This window comes from Festucalex cinctus, chromosome 9, assembly GCF_051991245.1.
Source record: "Festucalex cinctus isolate MCC-2025b chromosome 9, RoL_Fcin_1.0, whole genome shotgun sequence".
NCBI lineage: Eukaryota > Metazoa > Chordata > Actinopteri > Syngnathiformes > Syngnathidae > Festucalex > Festucalex cinctus.
The window spans coordinates 9273893-9293222 of NC_135419.1; the positions used below are offsets into that span (position 1 = coordinate 9273893).

The following is a 19330-nucleotide window of genomic DNA, read 5'->3' on the forward strand; positions in this document are numbered from 1 at the left end:
GCTAATAGTTGCATAAGCATAATACACCAACATCATAGCACAATGACCCCATGACAGAATCACAGCACATTATCATTCAAGAAGGAAAAAAAAAACCAGAGTGCTTTAAAAAAAATAAAAAAAGAGAAGAGATAACTTACTGAAACACAATTCTAGCAAAAAAAAAAAAATACTAGCAAAAAGTACACAATTTGCTTTTGTCTTTGTCAGTAAATTTCATAGATGAGAGTTCAGGTATCGCTTTAAACAATTTTGGCATTACTGTACGGTTCTACAGAAGAAAGTAGATCGAACAGTCGTTATACTTTGACAAATACAGTACTCTATATAAGAGAAAGACTAAAACTAATACTAAAACTAATAAAAGTTAAAACAAAGCATTTAAAAAAAAAAGAACAAATCCACTCTAAAACTGATTTAAACTGATAACAAAAAATCAAAATGGCATTAGAAAAAAAAAACTAGAATGAAAACTCTACAAAAATATTACAACCCTTTCCACTTCACATTCTTTTGATGCCCTGCCCCAATCACTTTTGAAGGCCACCTGTTTGCATTTTAAGTTGCTTTAAAGAAGAGATATATTTCTATAATACACGTCCCATGTAGTTACATGGCTGTGATAGTTATGGGAAAATCGTTGCAGCATATTCATTACGATGACAAACAGTGGGCTGCAAATTACAGGTGCATTCCTGCCCCCAATTTGTTGTCTGCACCTCATCCTCGCTCGATTGCGAGTGTCCATAGTGGCTGGCTGGCTGTTGGCTTCTACTAGGAAAAGCAGAGACCAGACCAAAGTGTAGAAAACAAGACTGCACTAGAAAATCAAACCTTTTTCGTGCCGCATGAACACATTCTCGAACACAACCCCACCCTTATCTTCACCATGTTGTTTATTATAAGCTAATGCTAATACACATTTGAAGTGAGCACCTGAAGAGAGTCCATTGCATTGTCATTGGTAAAGGCAGCATTTTATCCCCAGACTACTGAAATACACCTGTCAACAACTTAGCTGAACCAGTATTAACTAGCATTCATATAAAAAAACTAATGTTGGTAACACTCTTAGCTAACGCTAATCTATGCTAACATTGTTGCTCTGTTCTGTTCTGCCTTTCATGGCTTTGACATGATAGTGTCGCCATGTCCAAGTTAGGATCTTGACTTATGAGTACAACGACCTACTACTTTAGAATTTTAGTTACAAGCTATTCCTTAGTCATTTTGTTTTTTTGCTTTGTTTATGATTGACTGTATTACATGTCCTCTAATTAAACCACCAGATCAGATCAATTAATGTTTCCACTAACCAGGCTACGTGTTGTGCCACCATATGCATGTGGCCCATCTAGTAAAAAAGCTGTGTCATTAGAAAATCTTCACTGTTTCGGAGTATGTTATGGTTGATGCATGTGGGAGGGTGTGAGAATAGTTAGCAGGTTTGGGGCAAAGCTTGTTGGGGAAAGTAGCTGCAACAAGAATATGATCTGTGTGTTGTTTGTTTTTTCTGCACAGGGACTTGGAGGACTGCATAACCGTGACGATCCTCCGGCACATGACTGTGAGTACAAAGAAGACATTGATGAACTTCCCTCAGCACGCCTTCACTAAGAGTGTCATACCAACATCTCCCTGTACTGTATTTCAAGCATGCAGCCTCAAGTATTATATGTCCAGATTACAAAGTGTACAAAAAGCACGTCAGCCTTTTGAGTTTGAGTTCTGCTATTGTGTTTCCGCCCACACAAGGACGCGTCATTTGTGTGTATGTGTGTCGCAGAATCCCAAATCATCCATCATGTCAGCAGAGAAGAGAGCCCGTCTGAGGAGTAATCCAGTTAAAGTGCGCTTTGCAGAAGAGGTGGTGGTCAATGGGCACGCTCAGGTGAGAACATTTCAATCCACATGGATTTATGTACCAAGTCAATTCAAATTTTTAAAACTTTATTTGTCACCGTGTGGCAATTTAAAGCGCAGAGCATCAAGTAAATGATATACTGTAAACTCATCTATGATCTATAATAAGCTTCAGTCAACTTAAACTTGCTCATCATCCATACTGTATATTGTATGTCCTCTTACCATCCAATAATCTATAGCAACCTAATCCAATTTACTACCTTAATGATGATGAAATATTTGAAGCTCTGCCAGACCGCAGGGCTTTGCCTCATTCATATTCAATTAAGTTGCAAATGTTGTCCGCTCTTGTTTCATCTAAATCTGATATATTTTTTCCCAACTCCACTGCCTTAATTAATTCAGCAAAGAGGTTCAAACAAAGTGGGACTATGTCATTTCAATTCTTGCTTCCCAGTTTCTTATTCGCTCAGTTTTACAATATTAAAATGACAAATGGTAAACGTGACAGATAAATGGCTGCATATAGGATGACAAATGAATGTAGCATAATTAATGCACTTACTGTGGGTATATTTCACTTCTGAGACACTCACATAGATCTTGCTGCTGTTCTTCAATCAGCCCAGAGACTTAAATTAATAATAATAATAATAATAATTTAGAACGCTTTGTAATGGACAGCAATTATTCCATGTTATACGTACATTAGAGGTATCAGTTGTACATTTCTGCATTGTTATGTACTTTTTTTATTCTCTCCATCAGGGAAACTCTCTTCTCTTCCTGCCTAACGTTCTAAAAGTCTATTTAGAGAATGGACAGACCAAGGCCTTCAAATTTGACCACACCACAACAGTCAAGGTATATACTTTACATGTGAAAAGGACATGGAAATTAAAGGGTTGCATCTCTGCTAAAAAAAAATAAAATAAATAAAATAAAATCCTTAATTGAGACTCAAGTTTGAGTACTGTATTTTGTCATTTTCACACTGCCTGACATTCCGTGATTGCTCAAGAGCATGAGTGTGGGAAGTGGGTTGCTGCACTCCAATGGTGTGATAGTAAAAAGCAATTAATTTGATGGCTATGAAAGGGGGGAAAGCGGGGGAGAATGTTCCAGTTGGTGAGGTTAATGTAAGAATAACTGGTGTTGGAATAGAGGTAAAGCTGTGATGTAACTCATTGGATATTTGTAAGTGTACCGTTAAAAAAAACAACAACTCTATTTTGGGTAGAGCAGGATTTGTGTTTTATGGCTCCTTTTCCTCGCCACAGGGAGGAAAAGTGAGTGAGACAATTTGGAGTGACCATCTGCCATCAGCAGACTAGGTTGAATTATGTTTGTTTAAGGGGGTCTCAACTGTTGTTTTTTCACCATTCCAGGATATTGTTCTGACTCTGAAGGATAAACTATCCATCCGGGTTATTGAATACTTTGCCCTGGTGCTAGAGCAACAGTACAGCATCACCAAACTACTGCTGCTGCATGAAGATGAGCTTATACAGAAAGTAAGAAAACACATGTAACATGTCCCCCCCAAAAAAATCAAATGGATGTAGGATGTTGTTGTTTTGACTTTTGAAACTTGCGTTAACGTTTGCTTTGATGTTCATATGTTTTTCAGGTGGTGCAAAAAAAAGATTCCCATGATTACAGATGTCTGTTCCGGGTGTGTTTCATTCCCAGAGATCCCGCGGACATGCAACAGGAGGACGCCTTTGCCTTTGAGTACCTATTTTTACAGGTTGGAGCAGCATGGCTGCTACTTTTATGTTCAAGTACACACGTACAAGTGCTTGTTTCGTCTTGCACGCATAAACTTTCCACACGTTTTCTGCCGTTTGTGCTTCCAGAGCGTTGGCGATGTACTACAGGAGCGCTTTGCTGTAGAAATGAAGTGTAACACTGCACTCCGCCTCGCTGCCCTGCACATGCACGAGAGGCTGGATAGCTGCGGGCTGACCAGGACGTCCATCAAAGCCATTACGTGAGTGCTAATGTGCATGGTTCAAAGTGATAGAAAACATTTCAAGCCAATATACATTACTTGTGGAAAATTTGGGATTTTGCGTGACATTCCAGCATGAACCTAAAATGTCCTTTACTGTAATTTGATGACAGGAAGGAGTTTGGCCTTGACAGCTTCATTTCTCCCACACTCTTGAGCAACATGAGGGAGAAGGACCTGAGGAAAGCAATCAGCTACCACCTGAAAAAAATCCAGTCTCTGTTAGAGCCTCGCCAGAAGGTAAACGTTTTACCTGAGGGGCCTGAGGATATAGTAGAGTGTAAAAATGATGGCTAATAAGAGTTCAATTGCGGTTGTAGGTTTGGCTCAGAGCTAATTCTCTTGTGGTTTTAAAGTGATATATGGACTGACAGCTTGAGTAGTAAGGGCACATTATGGGGTATGTGTAGCTTGGTAAAAAAAGAGTGGAGGACAGAAAATGTTTCTTTTTTTTATTATCATTATTACTCTGACTGACTGTATTCCATTGTGTTTTCTCATCCCACTGTTGTTTTTTGTTCCTCTATGTCGTTTTAGGTGATATCTGCTTCCCAGGCTCGGCTGGCCTACCTCACTCAACTGGGAGAGCTCGTTTCTTATGGGGGAAGATCCTACTCAGCTACCATGATGGTAAGTCTGATTAAGACCCAGACATATTTTGCTAGTTTGATCAAAAGAGGATGACATGTTGTATATTTAAACACCAATGTTCAACTAAACCATATCATTTCGTTTAACAAGAGTCCCCATTCTTAATGCTAACTTGTAATGAAAAATTAGGCTAGCTAGGCTAATGAAAATTAGCATATATGTTACAATCATTTGAAACCTTCAAACAACTGTTTGTTCAACACGTGGAGCAGCAACATACATTAAAAAGAGAGCATAAAACAATACTGACAGGCATAAAATGTATTTGTTTCTGGTTTGTGGGAACGACTATTACTGCAGCTTAGTTAGGGACCTAGAGGCACAAAGAGGTACTACACTGAGGCAAAAAACTCATATAAAATGATAGCAAAGAAAACATTTCTTTACAATATTTTGTTGTATGCACCCCCAGTAGTCTAGAATACGACATTGTGATTAATATTGTGTTTCTGGAGTATGAATTAAACAGCAACATCCATCCGGTTTTATCCATCTCAGAGGGCGGCCATTTTGCCATTTGCTGTTACATTGGGTCAGGGCTCAGATAACAACCAGCCCTGAGCAACAATGATGTCAAATTTCAGTCAACAGCAAGTTTCAAAATGGCCGCCCCCTGTGATGGATAAATTGGGTGTATTTTCCTGCTGAAACCACAAACACAATTTTAATCAGAATGCCATTTCAGAATAGTGGGTGCACATAGACCATATTGTTTTCTGAGTTTGGTCATGTGATGTTCACAAGCTGGGCTGTGATTGGGCGCTATCTAAGCATTGAGCAATTGTGACGTCATTTCCAGTCAACAGCAAGTGGTAAAATGGCCGCCCCCTGAGATGCATAAAAAACGGGTAGATTTTGCTACTTTATACATATTCCACAAATATAACATTAATTACAATATTAATCAGACTAGTGGGGGCACAGATGAACCGTCAAAATAGCGAGGGAACCTTTTGTTTACCTTCTTTCGGTATCTGCTGTGCTGATTTTTTTCTATCTCATCAACACCCAGCTTCAAGAACGGGAGGTGTTGGTCAGCCTGTTGGTGGGAGCCAAGTACGGCATGAGTCAGGTCATCAACCACAAGCTCAACGTCATCTCGACGTTGGTTGAATTTAGCAGCATCAGCCGCGTGGAGTTGCTTTCGGAGTCGGACAAATTCAGCCTACTGCGCATTTCACTGCACGACATGAAGGTATGTTAAGTTGCAAATGGTTACTGAGATACTTGGCACTATTTTTCATATCAAAGGAAGCACTTTTACGCTGACACGGATTAGATAATTGATGCTGGAGCAAATATAGGTCAAGCGTGCCTACTGTGACACCCAAGTAGCCTAAGGGAGTGTGTATGAGCACCATAAGATTAATTCACTGGACTCAAATGTTACTCTCTCTCCCCCTTTGTCCCACTCCGTTGCCTTTTCTCCCTCACCCTCTGGCTTCAATCACTTCCGCTTTACACTATCTTCTACAATGCCCTCCATCTCTCAGCCATTTGCCTTACTGATGGACTCTCTGGCAGCCAAAGACCTAGCGTGTCTGCTGGGAGGGTACTGCAAACTCCTGGTGGATCCGAGCCTCAATGTCTTCCGAATGGGGCGCCCCAAAGTGAGGGTGCACCGCATTGCTGCTGAAGAAGGTGTGTGTGAGAAGTTCACCGTAGTAGAGGGCGTGTGCTATGAATCCCTATCAAGTGAGCAAAAACTGTTTTAAGTAATTACTCTCTGACCATTTTGATACGTGGCTCATTCCAGAATTGAAGTTCATTTACTGTCCCCAAATTATATTTCAAATAATCCAAGTGTACTGATGATGGTTGTCTGTTTTTCAATTCTAGAATGACCCACATATTTCCATCACGTTGATGTTTGCCACCACAGTGTGGGTACAGATTAGTGCTGTCACTATCAAATATTTTTAGAATTGATTATTCAATTAATCGACTGATCAAATTCCTTTTCACTTTGCATTAAAGTATTACAAAAGATTTTTTCCTTGATTACAGTTTATTAACCAGTGGTTGGTTGTTATTTTGTATTTTGTATTCATATAGTAGTAATTAACTAATTTGCTCCCAAAAATGTATAAATACGTACTATTTTAAATGTTTTAAGTGTACCAAAGACGTATTTATACGTTAACACAATATTCTTGTGAGCCTTGCAAAATCACTCAAAATCCAGTAAAACAGCCGGAAGCGAAGGGGGTTGCTTCAGTGAAAATGGCTGGGAGTGAATGAGTTTAAAAAAAGGGGGATTGATGTTGTACTATGTTATCAGTTCAGTCATTGTTTTCCAAAGTGAAAACAGATGTTTGCAAATGTCTTATTTTGATTAAAACACAGAAGATAATCTTTTTTTTTTTTAGTCTTTTTTCATGAAGAACTACAAATATCAGTGTACAATTACAGTTGATATGTTGAAATAAGAGGATTTCGACAATTTTCAATTAAAGAATGGCGCCAAACGACTACTCGATTATTAAAATAATTGATTGCTTTGATAATCGATTACTTGTCAATTAGTCGATTAATTTTGACAGCTCTAGTCCAGATAGGAAATCCACTCATGGTTATATAATGATGAACTGAAACAATATTTGCCTAACATATTGTTTATCGTGTTAGGTTATGTGTCTCGCTGCTGTAGTGACTCGGATCAATCGACAGATGAGGATGATCCAATGGACTCTCAGAATTACAAACACCATGACCCGGCAAGTCAGGACTGGGAGGAAAGACGGAGGGAGGAGGAAGAAAAGAGGAAAGAGGAAGAGAGACAAGAGAGGGAGGAGCAAAAAGGCAAACAGGAAGTGAAGATAATAGTGACAACAGAAGGTAAAGAATACGAGGGTGAAGAGGAACGAGGCGCTTCGGGAAGCGGTCTGCGTAAAGTGATGAATGAGGAACTGAAGCCAGAGACCACTTGGTACCACACGGATCTACGGGTGACCAGCAGCTTTTCTAGCCTGTCTAGCAGCTCCTTGAGTGCTGCCCTAGAGGAGAGCAGTACTTCAGTCAAAGCTCTCCCTCGTCTCGATGCATCATTCACGAGAGACAATCCTCAAACTTTGGATGTTCATCAGCCCTACCTTCTGGAACCAAAACGCCTCCAGGGACCGTCAAGACCAACCAATCTCAACTACAGAGTCAGTGACAACTCTTGCCTTTGTTTTGCTGAACTATCTAAAGCTGATTTCCTCTCAAGCCCATCGGGGGCTACGAGTGATGACGAAGAGGAGGAAGAGGAGGAGGAAGAGCGGGGAATGGAAGTACTAAGACGCATTTCGAAGATCCCCAGTTCGAGAGATTTAAGAATGATTGACAGCATACCATTCGAGAGAGCACCCATTAAGAGAAAGAAGAAGAAGACCCCTCCTAAAGTACCAATACGAACCAGTTCCATACCAGGTCACAAAGCAGGACAAGCTGAGCAGCGCCTCTCCAAGGATGAAGAGTCTCTTTTCCAAACTTCTTCCCCAAACCCTAAAGCAGCTCTTTTGGTCAAAGAGAATGCGTCAGAGTCTGAGGAGGAGTTTTTTGATGCACAGGAGAGATTCACTCCGCCAGTTCCAGATCTCTCAGGTTTGTTCACCTATAATGAAAATTCCAAAACTAGTCCAAACATGATTGGAAAATATATATGCAATTATTGGCACTTTTAAATAATAATTTCCTCTCTCTTGCAGATGTGGAGCTTGCGGATCGGCGGAATGCTAACCGGTTGAGTGGAACTTGGAATTCTCTTCCAGCTCCTTTGGGAAAAGAACCATCTTCACCCGTTTTCAATAAAGTACAACCTAAAGTCAAGAAAGTAGAGGAGCTTAAACATTCCACGAATACTGTCAACAACCTTGTTAGTAAACCACATCCTGCAGAGAAACCTGAAGTTAAGGTTAAACCACCATTGGCACCTAAACCCCAGCTGCCTCCCAAACCTCAGATCATTCCCCCAAAGTCTCCGAAGCACGGGAAATCATATGCCCACTGTAATGGAGATGCCTGCGGACGTCTATCGTCTGACCTCCTGGAAATGGAGCCGGAGACTATGGAGTTTAAGTCGGTCACATACGGCACAGGAGGGTTGCCTCTCTCGACGCCACTCATCACTGCCGTGCGATGTAACAAGCAACCGTTACCGGTCACCGCACTGCAAACAAGGGACGAACAGGCGAATAGGCCGAAAGAAAACGGGCAAAATGTCGTTTCCAAAGACAAACCATACATTCCTGACAAAAAGGACTCCTCTGAAGTGACAAAAAGTCATGGCACTATGAAAAACCCACAAAATTCACCAAATATCCCTCGCTCAAATTCAGGTTCCAAGTTATCTGCTCCCCCTCCAGTTCCACCAAAATCCACTTCGCCAAAAATTCTCCATCCTTTAACATTAGTTGCTAGCTCCCCAGTCTCTCCAACAGACCCGAGCAAAAGCATCTTTAAAGACAGCGCAAGTCCACCAAATGGTATCCATCCATGGAGCAGCCGCAACGGCAGCGTCCAATCAGGACCAAGAAGGGTCTCTGTGAGCCACGAGAGCCTGTCGCCCAAAAACGCAGATGCATCAATTGCCACCTCCCTCACGTCCAACAGCTCCAAAGCTGTTATTAGCCACGAAAATAGAGACGAGCGACGATCCGGGTCTGGCTCAGATCTTAGGAGTAGCTCTTCTAGCCTCGGAGGCAGACTATCTGCCTCGGCTCTTAGAGGGAAGATTCAAGCGCTTCCCTGGTACATGACCCGGTCACAGGAGATTTTAGGGACTCTGGACTACCCTTCTACCAACTCAATCAATGGTGATACATCTGGCTTTGGCTCTGGTTTGTCTGTAGCAAGTGGGTTGTCTGATACAAACAAGACTCCTGTGAAGGATAAAGAAACGGTAGCTTCAAAATCAGGTGGGAGAGGGAATATTTTAGAGGATGGAGCTGAGGTTGTCATAGCTACCATTAAGGAGGCAGAGGAAGTAAGCTCATACTTGAGAAAGGTCAATGGGACAAATGGGTCACATCCAAATCTCAATTTTGCAAGCAACAGTGCACACAACGTTTCATCAGAGCAGCCTCAGTCGCGGACCCACTCTGCGGTTGGAATCGGAGGCATATCCAACATGCAGATCGGTGGCGACTCGCCGACGTCTTCCGCCGGGGACGGCACCCCTCCGCAGCAGCGGGAGGCCTGTGGCTGCCGTACCGTTTACGCCAACTGTTTCAGCGGCGACAACGAGGACGGCATCAGCTTTGACGAGGAGCTGACCGTCTACGAGTTCTCCCGCCGCACCCGTCCAAAAACGACACGGCCGCCTCCTGTCCCTTCGCCCACCACACCCCCTCCAAATCCCAATATCCTGTCACTGCTGAGAGACAACCCTCGTCCGCTTTCTACTTTCTCCACTGCCTCCTCGGAACTCAGTCCCTTAGTTTCCTGTCCGGTGTCTCCGACAACCTCGCTCCGGGGTCCCCTTCATTCCCTTACCAACAAGAACTACGGTGGCCTGAAAGGAGGTTTTGCCTCCCTGCGACAAGATATCGATCAGCTTTTGTTGGTCTTGGAGAGGGCATTGCCGGAACAGATGCAAACGAACACGCAGGATGGTGCAGAGCCCGACCCCAATCACAATAGAAGTCAAGGCGACACTACGCAAAGTTGTCCGGGATGCAGTCCCGCCAGCATGACAGAGGCTGAGAGGAGTCTTCTACAAGCAGAGGCTCGACGATTGGCGTCCGGGTGTCAGCGGGCCACACGCGTAGGCTGGGCTCCTGACGAAGCCCTCCGGTCTTTATCGAACAGCTTTGGTGCGTTGGTGCAATTATCGGCAGCATGCATGCGAACCAGTCCGTGCTCCGACTGTGACAGCTGCCATAACGCCAGCTTAGACGACGACAGCCAGGAGCCTATGGACAAGTTGAAAGAAATCGTGGCTCTGTACCGAGAATTTGTTGGGGCTGTTGAGACAGCTGGAACTGGTGCTGGGGGCAAGAGTGGGGGCCTTAGCGGGTCTGGACAGAGCCAAGGAGAAGGTGATGGCGTCAGGCTGCTTGCCAAACGCTGCACTGTACTCATCTCGTCTGTGTTTGCGCTCACGCAGCTCTTCCGGACACCTACGTTAGTCTCCTCTGATACTGCTAGTGGTGTACCCCTCAACTTTTAACCTTTTCACCTGACAGACTGTTAAGACACTGAATTTACACTCTAAACACAGTGGGGTGAAAAGTAACCCAATTATGGATCAAAAATGGACACTTCATGGGTCAATTTGACCCAATTTTTTGGGTTGTTTTATACAAAATGACCCATTTTTGTTCCCCAAAATTGGGTCAAATTAACCCAGTTAGAGGATCAGACCCAACAGTATGGGTTGTTTTATACAAACTGACCCAAATTTTGATCCAAAGTTGGGTCAAATTTCTGGGTTGTTTTACACAAAATGACCGATTTTTTTTTAAATTTATTTTTTACTAAAGTTGTGACAAATTAACCCAAGTAGAGGATGATCTTACCCAAATTTCTAGGTTGTTTTATACAAAATAGCCCAATTTTTGACCCCAAATTGTGTCAAAATAAGGTTAGAATCTGATCAACTTTCTGGGTTGTTTTATACAAAATGACCCAATTTTTGACCCAGAGGTAGGTCAAACTGACCCATGTAGATGATTTGATCCCAAGTTCTGACTCAAAGTTGGGTCAAATTGATCCAAGTAGAGAATGTGATCCAACTTTATGGGTTGTTTTATACAAAATGACCAATTTTTTTGACCCAAAGTTTTGACAAATTAACCCAAGTAAAGGATGATCTGACCCAAATTTCTAGGTTGTTTTATAAACAAATAATTGACCCTATGTTGTGACAATTAACCCAAATAGAGGATCAGACCCAACTTTCTGGGTTGTTTTATACATTATGACCCAAATTTTTTTATCCAAAATTGAGTCAAATTAACCCAACTAGAGGATCTAACCCAACTCTCTTGGTTGTTTTACATAAAATGGCCCAATTTTTGACCCAAAGTTGTGACAAATTAACCCAATTAGAGGATCTGACCCAACTCTCTGGGTTGCTTTATACAAAATGACCCAATTTTTGACCCAAAGGTGGGTCATATTGACCCAACTAGATGATTTGACCCAAGTTCTGACTCAAAGTTGGTTCAAATTGACCCAAGTAGATGATCTGTCCACTTCTGACCCATAATTGGGTTATTTTTGACCCAATTGTTTTTAGAGTGTAGAGGTATATACCCTTTGTTGATGTACAGTAAGTGCCATGCACATGCACACCACGCATATCTACATGAAACACAAAAGCCCACAAAACCCTAAATGAGGAAACTTTGCCTGGTCTCTTTGTGGGTGCGTATGGACTATGCATTTGTACATATGAGTTTTATAACTCTTATATTTCTCTTATTTTATTACAACCTGTGTATGTATGTAAGGATGAATTGCCCATGTATGTATTTATGTATTTATTTTTTACAGTATTTGCACCACGGTCTGTGATGTTCAGGTCTCTGGTGGTAAAAAAAAAAAATGAAATTATGGATGTCACTGGATTTTTTTTTTTTTTACCTTGTATTTAATACAGTATTATATTAACTTTGATTCATCCACTCCACAAGGTGTAATCTGTAAATTGTCCCTTTTTTAATTATAACACATAGCAGTGCATTTTACTAAGAACAATCACAAATGCACAAAAATAAACCAATTTGTTTTATATGTGCAGATTTGCACCTTTTTAAAGATTTTGTTTTTCCAACATAACGGTAACATATAACTTGGATTAGATAGCACCATTACAAATCAGGGAGCGTACTTCTGACTGTTACAGATTGCACCTTTTTATAAGACACATAACCTTGTGTTAAGTGTTTTTTCTACACTTTCCTCTGTCCTTACTGAACATCTTTGAAACACTCCCGTCATTCAAGCATTATGCAGTATTATAATGTAGTTTTCATCCAAAGGACAGCATATACGTATATAAAGACAGCATATATTTTCTGGAAATGTGAGAGTAAGGACCATGGCGTAAAATAAGGGAACATATTTATGTGGAACTATTTTGGCAAATCAGAAACGAGACTGTTGATGTTTGATGTAGCAATGATCCAAAGTCTTAAAACACTTAACCACAACTGTCTCCCCCTTTGCTTTCCTTTTTTCGGGTACACTAGTGACGAATGCTGTACACCGAGGTCCAAAATGTATGTTTATGTCTTAGTTTATGGCTATGCAAACTCCTCATTTCTCTATACTCCCTTTTGTCTTGTGCCAACATTGAAAATGGTAACTGCATTATGTAAAAATAATGAGTGCTTTCTTTGTTGGAAATGTGTCTCTCAATCACTTGCAACGTTCAACAAAGTTGCATGGCGGCAGAATTTGTCAATATAAAGACACTCCATGCTGATAACTGTGTTGTCAGTGTTAGCTTTATCTGCTTGTTTACACCACATGGGGCAACGTCAGCTAATACATGCTAAATTATACAAATTGGAAAAAACAAGACAGGTGACAGTTCATGTCAAATCCACCAATGCTGGGTAGAAACCTCCATTTGCGTGCCAACATCTTTTGCGTGCTGCTGTTGCATCGAACAGGCTCAAGCATAAAACCAGTGCCTGTCTCCCCTCATTGTTTGTTCTCCTTCTGAGTTATAGTTGTACATTTCGTCCGCAGCCGTGTTTCTGTACCCACAATTATGCAGATGTACCAAGAAATGTGTTTGGGAATAAATGACATGTTGACCTTTAAGTTTTGGATCAATATCAAAATATTGTTGTCCCAAGTCCTCTCTTGAATTGGTTATTCTGTTTTGATTGATGCTGGCAGAGAGGTATTGATTAACGTTTATTATTGCGACAGGTGTAAACCTACCAAAGATTCCTGTAGCTAAACGTTAACCAAAATTCGACACACCTGTGTTTGTCTCAGTTGCCATGTGGTGGCAGTCATACAATCAACCACAATATACTGTGCAAATATCTTTTTCTTATGAGGGTGTTTACTGTTTATATAATGTAGCGGTCAGGGAATGCATGTCGTCGATTGAGAACACTTACAGTAGTAGAGCCTACACTCCTTTAAAGCACAGAGCTTTTAATTTTGTCCCAATGAAAGGAAACACTTGAGCGGAGAAGCTTTGTAACCACAGCAGCTCAGCCCTCCAGCCTGAGCCAAAGTCGCCCCTCCAAGTCAGATTGCCCTTAATCTGATCTTTATCTGTCTGACTTTTTGATTCAGTAATCTAGAAAGTCTGCAGCGAGGCACGTGTCAAAAATACATTCTCTTGGTGATGTGACTCATTTCTGTAAAATGAAAACATGTCGGGTGTTTAATTTGTCGTTACTGACAGTGAAATCTAGAGTACACATAGTAACTTAGTCATATTTGTATAATGATTGATTTATTTTTGTGGCTTAGGGTCCCACAGAGGAGCTGAAAATGTTTGGGAACGACCCCAGAAGGAGAAAACTGACTTCATTGCCATTTACAGGAATGAAATAATGAACTGATGACTCACTGTATTCCACAGAAACAACACAACAACATTCAGATTGACTTACAACATTTTATTTGGTTGTGAGGAACGGCTCGAACCGTTTGTGCTTTAGGGGGAAATAAAAAGCATTCGTGTTCATAAAGCCCAACCTTATAAAAGGCAACACTTTGTAGACTGTTGAAAATGAAAAGCAGATAAGAAATAGGCCAAGTGGTCCATTTACATGGCAGCTTGGGCTTTTTGTGCCACTGAACATTTCCCTCTGCCGCCATTCTGGTTCCGTGCGCCCAAACAGCGCCGCCTGTACGCCTCTCCAGGCGATCAGGGACGGCAGCGTGCTGACTGGCTGCGGCTACTCGAGTGTGAAATGTAAGCCCATTATGTCAACAGATGTTACAGACAGCGGAGGAGAACAAGCGTGACATAAGGGAGGACATATTTTCGGAGCGAGTGGAGAGCCCAAAATAAATGACAGTGACAAACACTTTTTTTTTTTTTTTTTTTTTAAATGTGGGTCTGTGTGTGTGTGTGTGTGTGTGTGTGGGGGGGGGGGGGGGTCATTATATTAAATATTTTTCTAATAATAAATACTAACATGGACAGCAATTTTCTTTACAATATGTTCTATACAGGCCCACTAGTAGTCTAAAGAATGCATTCTAATTAATATTGAGTTTGTGGAATATTAACTAAAATCCACCCATTGCAATCCGTCTCTGGGCGGCCATTTTGGCACTTGCTGTTAACTGAAAACGACATCACAGTTGCTCAGGTAACGACCAATCACCATTCAGCTTTAGAAAACAGGTGAGTCGTGATTGGCCATTACCTGAGCAACGTTTGTTATTTTCAACCAACAGCAAGTGGTAAAATGGCCAGCCCGAGATGGGTAAAAAAAAATAAATAACGTTGGATTTCGCTAATTAAAGAGGGATACTTGACTCATTGAGCCACTTCCAGCAGTAAAAAGTTAATATTTTGTCAAGAATTTGAGAACATCATTATTTTGCATGTGCAATTAATACCTTTAAAAACTTAAGTTTCCCACTTGCTGTCAACTGAAGATGACAGACATCAACTTGTGCTGAGGAAGTAGGAAATCGTGGCTAAGTTTGCTCACCAAACCAAGAAAACCGGCAAGTCAGCAAGTGGAAAAAGTCGTTTTTAAAAGATATTAATTGTACATGAAAAATAATTAAGTTATCAAATTAATTCAGGACAAAATATTAACATTTTGCTGCTGAAAATGGCTCAATTAGTCAATTATCTTTACTCATATTCTACAAGCACAATATTAATCAGAATCCTCTGTTTAGACTAGTGGGGCTGCATAGAAACATATTACTGTATTGTCAACAACATTATTTTGTTGATTTCCCCTTTAACATACTTCTGAGGCTTCAAGTTGAATGTGGCTTAAATGACCCATCAGGTGAAATCATTCCTCTTTATTCAATTTTTGGACAATTCAGTCATGGTGACATGGATAAATTAGTGCTGCTTCTTAAAGAGAACGTCAACCTTTAACATTTCTTGACAATAATATGTTATATGTGACCACCCTGGTCTAAACATGATATTCTGATCAATATTACATATGTGAATGTAAGTTATGCGGCAAAATCCAGACGTTTTTATCCATCTCACGGGTGGCCATTTTTCCACTTGCTGTCGACTAAAGATGACATCACAGTTACTCAGAGCTCAGGCAACAACCAATCACAGCTCACCTGTTTCCTGAAGGTGAGCTGTGATTGGTTGGTACTTCAGACCTGAGCAAATGTTGATGTCAAATTCAGTCGACAGCAAGCGGTAAAATGTCCGCCTTCCGATATTGATAAAAACGGCTTTTCCTGCTTAACTCAGTGGAATCACAAACGCAGTATTAACCAAAATACCGTATTTTAACTAGTGGTGCTGCATAGAACATTATTGCCAAGAAATTTTGGGGGGGTTGACTTCCCCTTAAAAAACAACAACTACCAAACACACACAGCACACGCAACACTTAAAACTCCTCAAATAACTTTTGCTCGATACTGTAAACAAAACAAAAGGTGCTGAGTTGGAAGTTTTGCACAAAGAGGAAAAACAAGACTTTTTGCCCATTGGACCCTTGTGTATAGCTGAACTAGCGTGACAGTTACACAATCATGCTCGTGGGCGGTCACCTCGTCATCTCTCTGGAAATGTCCGACGACGCCACGTCTCGCTTTCTCCCTCATGCTCTCAAATGAGCTTCAGCAGCAGCTCGTAGGTGGCGTTGATGATGCCCCAGGAGATGAGCGAGCGGTGATAGTTGAGGTGGGCGCCCCGAAAGAGCAAGGCCACGCTCCCGCCTCGCTCCCGCCACACCGTGAGCAGCACCTCGCCGCACGGCTGGAAGGCTCCGCCCACCCGAGTCTGAGCCCGCGACTTGATCACGTTCAACGGGTAGAACATGATGCCGAGCGCCGCCCCCAGGACGCCCCCGCATACAAAATCGTTAACGAGGTGACCGGCCCGGCTGGTGACTTCGGGGAGCTGTTCCTTTATGGGTCCTCGCAGTCCGAAGAAGAGCACGTTGCTGGGGCCGTTGCGGAGCACTATCGGCACGAAGCCGCGGTAGCACTCCCGAAAACCGTACTCGGTCAGAAGCGTCCTGAACGTGTGGGCCGTGTTGTTGAAGCGTCCGTGGTGCCGGTGGTCCTGAAGGAGCGTCTGCACGCGCTCAAAGGGGGCCAGGAAGGCCTCCGCCGTTCCCGCCAGCGCGGCGGCGAAGCTTCGCGTGGCCAATTCCGGCACGCCGCTTCCGTCCGCCTGCTCCAGGAGAACTCGGGAGAAGTCCTCGTACAGGCCGAACATGATGGCCACGGTGGTGCTTTTCTGGAGCAGCGGGGGGAGCAAGCCCCTGTAAAGATTCCTGAGGCCTTCTCTCTGGAGTTGCCGGACCGCCTCCGCCGCCAGCACGCCGTGCAGCTGCTGGCGGAAGAGAACCTTGTGGATGGGGAAGGTCACCATGATGTTGGTGAAAGCTGCGATGGAGCCGCAGACGTAATGCTTTCCTTGAGGGCCCAGGATGGCGCTCAGGGGCCCGGTAGAAAGCAAGGGGTGATCTCCTTTGGCCAAAGAGGCCGGCGGTGGGGGAGTATGGGCTGAAGGAGTGTCCATGGTGATAAGGGAGACTTAGTGCTCCTCGAGCATCACATTGGCACTGCTCTCCTCGAGAAACACCTGCTATGACACAGAGGCAATATTTTCGGACAAGAGAGTACATTTTGATTAGATGAGAATGCATTTTGCTTTTAACAAAACTTGGTGCACTTGTTGATAGCGATGGCACAACACTAGGTATCATATTTTATTCTTTGCAAAATTCTTTGAAAGTTGAATGTTCCACAATCTTGGCATTCTCACTTCTGGGAACTCCTTCAAGTGTTTAAAACAACTTTCAGGTGACTACCTCTTGAAGCTCATCTAGAGAATGCTAAGAGTATACAAATAAAGTAATCAGAACAAAGAGTGGCTATTTTGAAGAAACATGTTCTCAGTTATTTAACCTTTTTTTTTATGTTATGTGCATTAACTCCGGTGCTCCACGTGTTCATTCATAGTTTTGATTAGAGCTGTCAAAATTAATCGACAAGTAATTGAGCCATTTTTTACTTAAAATTATCCAAATCCTCTGATTTCAGCATATCAACAGTATTTTTTCACTCATTTCTGTAGTCCTTCACCAAAGAAGACTGATTATCTTCTGTGTTTAATCAAAATATGACATCTGTTTTTACTTTGGAAAACAATAGCCGAACTGGTAAGAGTTAGTATAACATCAATCACTCACTATATGAATACAAAGTACAAAATCCCTGGTTAATAAACAATCAGGGGGGAAATGCTTTTGTAATACACTTTTATACAAAATTTAAATTAATCCGATAGATTAATCGAGTCTAAAAACATTCGATAGTGACAGGCTAGCACTAGTTTTGATGCCTTCAGTGAAAATCTACAATGTCATGAAAATAATGCCAACGCATTGAATGAGAAGGTGTGCCTGTATTGTATGTTTGATGCTTCCTGCCGTAGACTTCCAGGAAGTTGAACTCTTTAACCTCAGCAGCCTGCCCGTCCCACCTGTCTGCCAATAAGGCTTATTACACAAACTTAGCAGACAGCTTAGGCATGCCCATGAGTGATGAGAGTGACAAATTGCAATTCTATTCCGTTTTTTTATTGTGCAAATAGGCCAAGGTTAAAATTCAAAAGAAGATTCTGCTAAAAATGTGTTGGAAGTTGGGATAGGATGTCAACAGAAGACAATGTGAGTCTCCAAAATACCACCAATTATTAAAGGCATTCTCCATGCACAATACATGCATGGACAAATATGAAGTACAATGAGGAAGGGTCAAGTTTGAACACAGGTCTGACATATCGTAGGTGTTACTTAACCAGATTATTTACTCATTCTCTAATTGAGTGAGACAATCAACATCAACAACTACTACTGCCACTACTACTACATAGTTCACAAAGTTGCGGCTGAACGCTTACCGTACAAATAGAATAAAACATACATTCATGCATCATTGTGCATACTTTGCCTTAAGTAATGTTGACGATAAGAGCTCCTCTACCTTAATGTCTTCGATCGATTGCAAACACGCCCTCTGCTTCCTTGCAGTTTGTCCAGTCATGCCAGTTTTCGATCCTGAACAAAAAAAACAAAAAAGAAAAGCTTCATGAAGTCAAATTGTCGTAAAACATGAAAACATGACATATTCAAATGTGCAATGTGAATGTATGTGGAAAGAATGCAAACCCGGAGGTTAAAGTTCACCAAATGCTCCGGAGCTAACATTCTTAACGCGATTGCCTACGCTACCTGCTAGCTTGACTACCTCCACCGATCTTGCACGAACGAAGAATCAAGATGAATAATTACAGAATATATTGAGCTACATTCCTGGCGTGTCAGTTTAGCATGCTAAATGGCTAAACTGCCATATTCAAAATGGACAAGGCGCTTTATGATGACAGTTTGTGGACACTGGGTGGATATTGAACGTCAAGCGCCCAAAACAGAACCTGTGCCCTTACCTGTCGTGTGGACAAGTCGCTGTCCTGTCCCCCCGACAGGTGGAGAGCAGCCTACCTACTCCCCTGCAGAGGAAATAGGCCACTGGTGTAGGTCGTGTCTGCAGCCCACTGCAACAGGTCGCTCTTCTTCTTTCTAAATTGTATGCGCTATCATGACTATTGTATTGACGTATCGCCATCTAGTGGACATATTTGTAACTCTAATATCTTAT

General features: G+C 42.0%; 2 protein-coding genes across 5 annotated transcripts in view; one reads left to right on the forward strand and one right to left on the reverse strand.

The window, feature by feature from the left end:
* Positions 1-12947, forward strand: part of frmpd1b (FERM and PDZ domain containing 1b) — a 30075-nt gene extending 17128 nt beyond the window's left edge. The window contains exons 6-17 of one of the 3 annotated variants that reach the window (XM_077533027.1): positions 1522-1567; positions 1787-1891; positions 2635-2730; positions 3255-3380; positions 3497-3616; positions 3726-3859; positions 3994-4120; positions 4418-4510; positions 5544-5726; positions 6025-6226; positions 7160-8116; positions 8221-12947. In XM_077533027.1, the coding sequence (XP_077389153.1) occupies positions 1522-1567; positions 1787-1891; positions 2635-2730; positions 3255-3380; positions 3497-3616; positions 3726-3859; positions 3994-4120; positions 4418-4510; positions 5544-5726; positions 6025-6226; positions 7160-8116; positions 8221-10682 (4651 nt within the window). In that variant the 3' untranslated portion in view covers positions 10683-12947. Of the gene's footprint in view, positions 1-1521; positions 1568-1786; positions 1892-2634; positions 2731-3254; positions 3381-3496; positions 3617-3725; positions 3860-3993; positions 4121-4417; positions 4511-5543; positions 5727-6024; positions 6227-7159; positions 8117-8220 lie in introns of those variants that run through there. The other 2 variants (XM_077533028.1, XM_077533029.1) reach the window with 2 other exon arrangements.
* Positions 12948-14091: 1144 nt separating this feature from the next.
* slc25a51b (solute carrier family 25 member 51b) lies at positions 14092-19261 on the reverse strand. 2 transcript variants are annotated; one of them, XM_077532709.1, is made up of 3 exons: positions 19119-19261; positions 18656-18729; positions 14092-17249 (listed from the first exon to the last, which is right to left on the reverse strand). In XM_077532709.1, exon 3 carries the CDS (start codon positions 17184-17186, stop codon positions 16266-16268), a length of 921 nt encoding a protein of 306 aa, XP_077388835.1. In that variant the 5' UTR covers positions 17187-17249; positions 18656-18729; positions 19119-19261; the 3' UTR covers positions 14092-16265. The 2 variants fall into 2 exon arrangements, with proteins under 2 accessions (XP_077388835.1, XP_077388836.1); XM_077532710.1 differs by having other exon boundaries at positions 14092-17252.
* Positions 19262-19330: the final 69 nt, after the last annotated feature.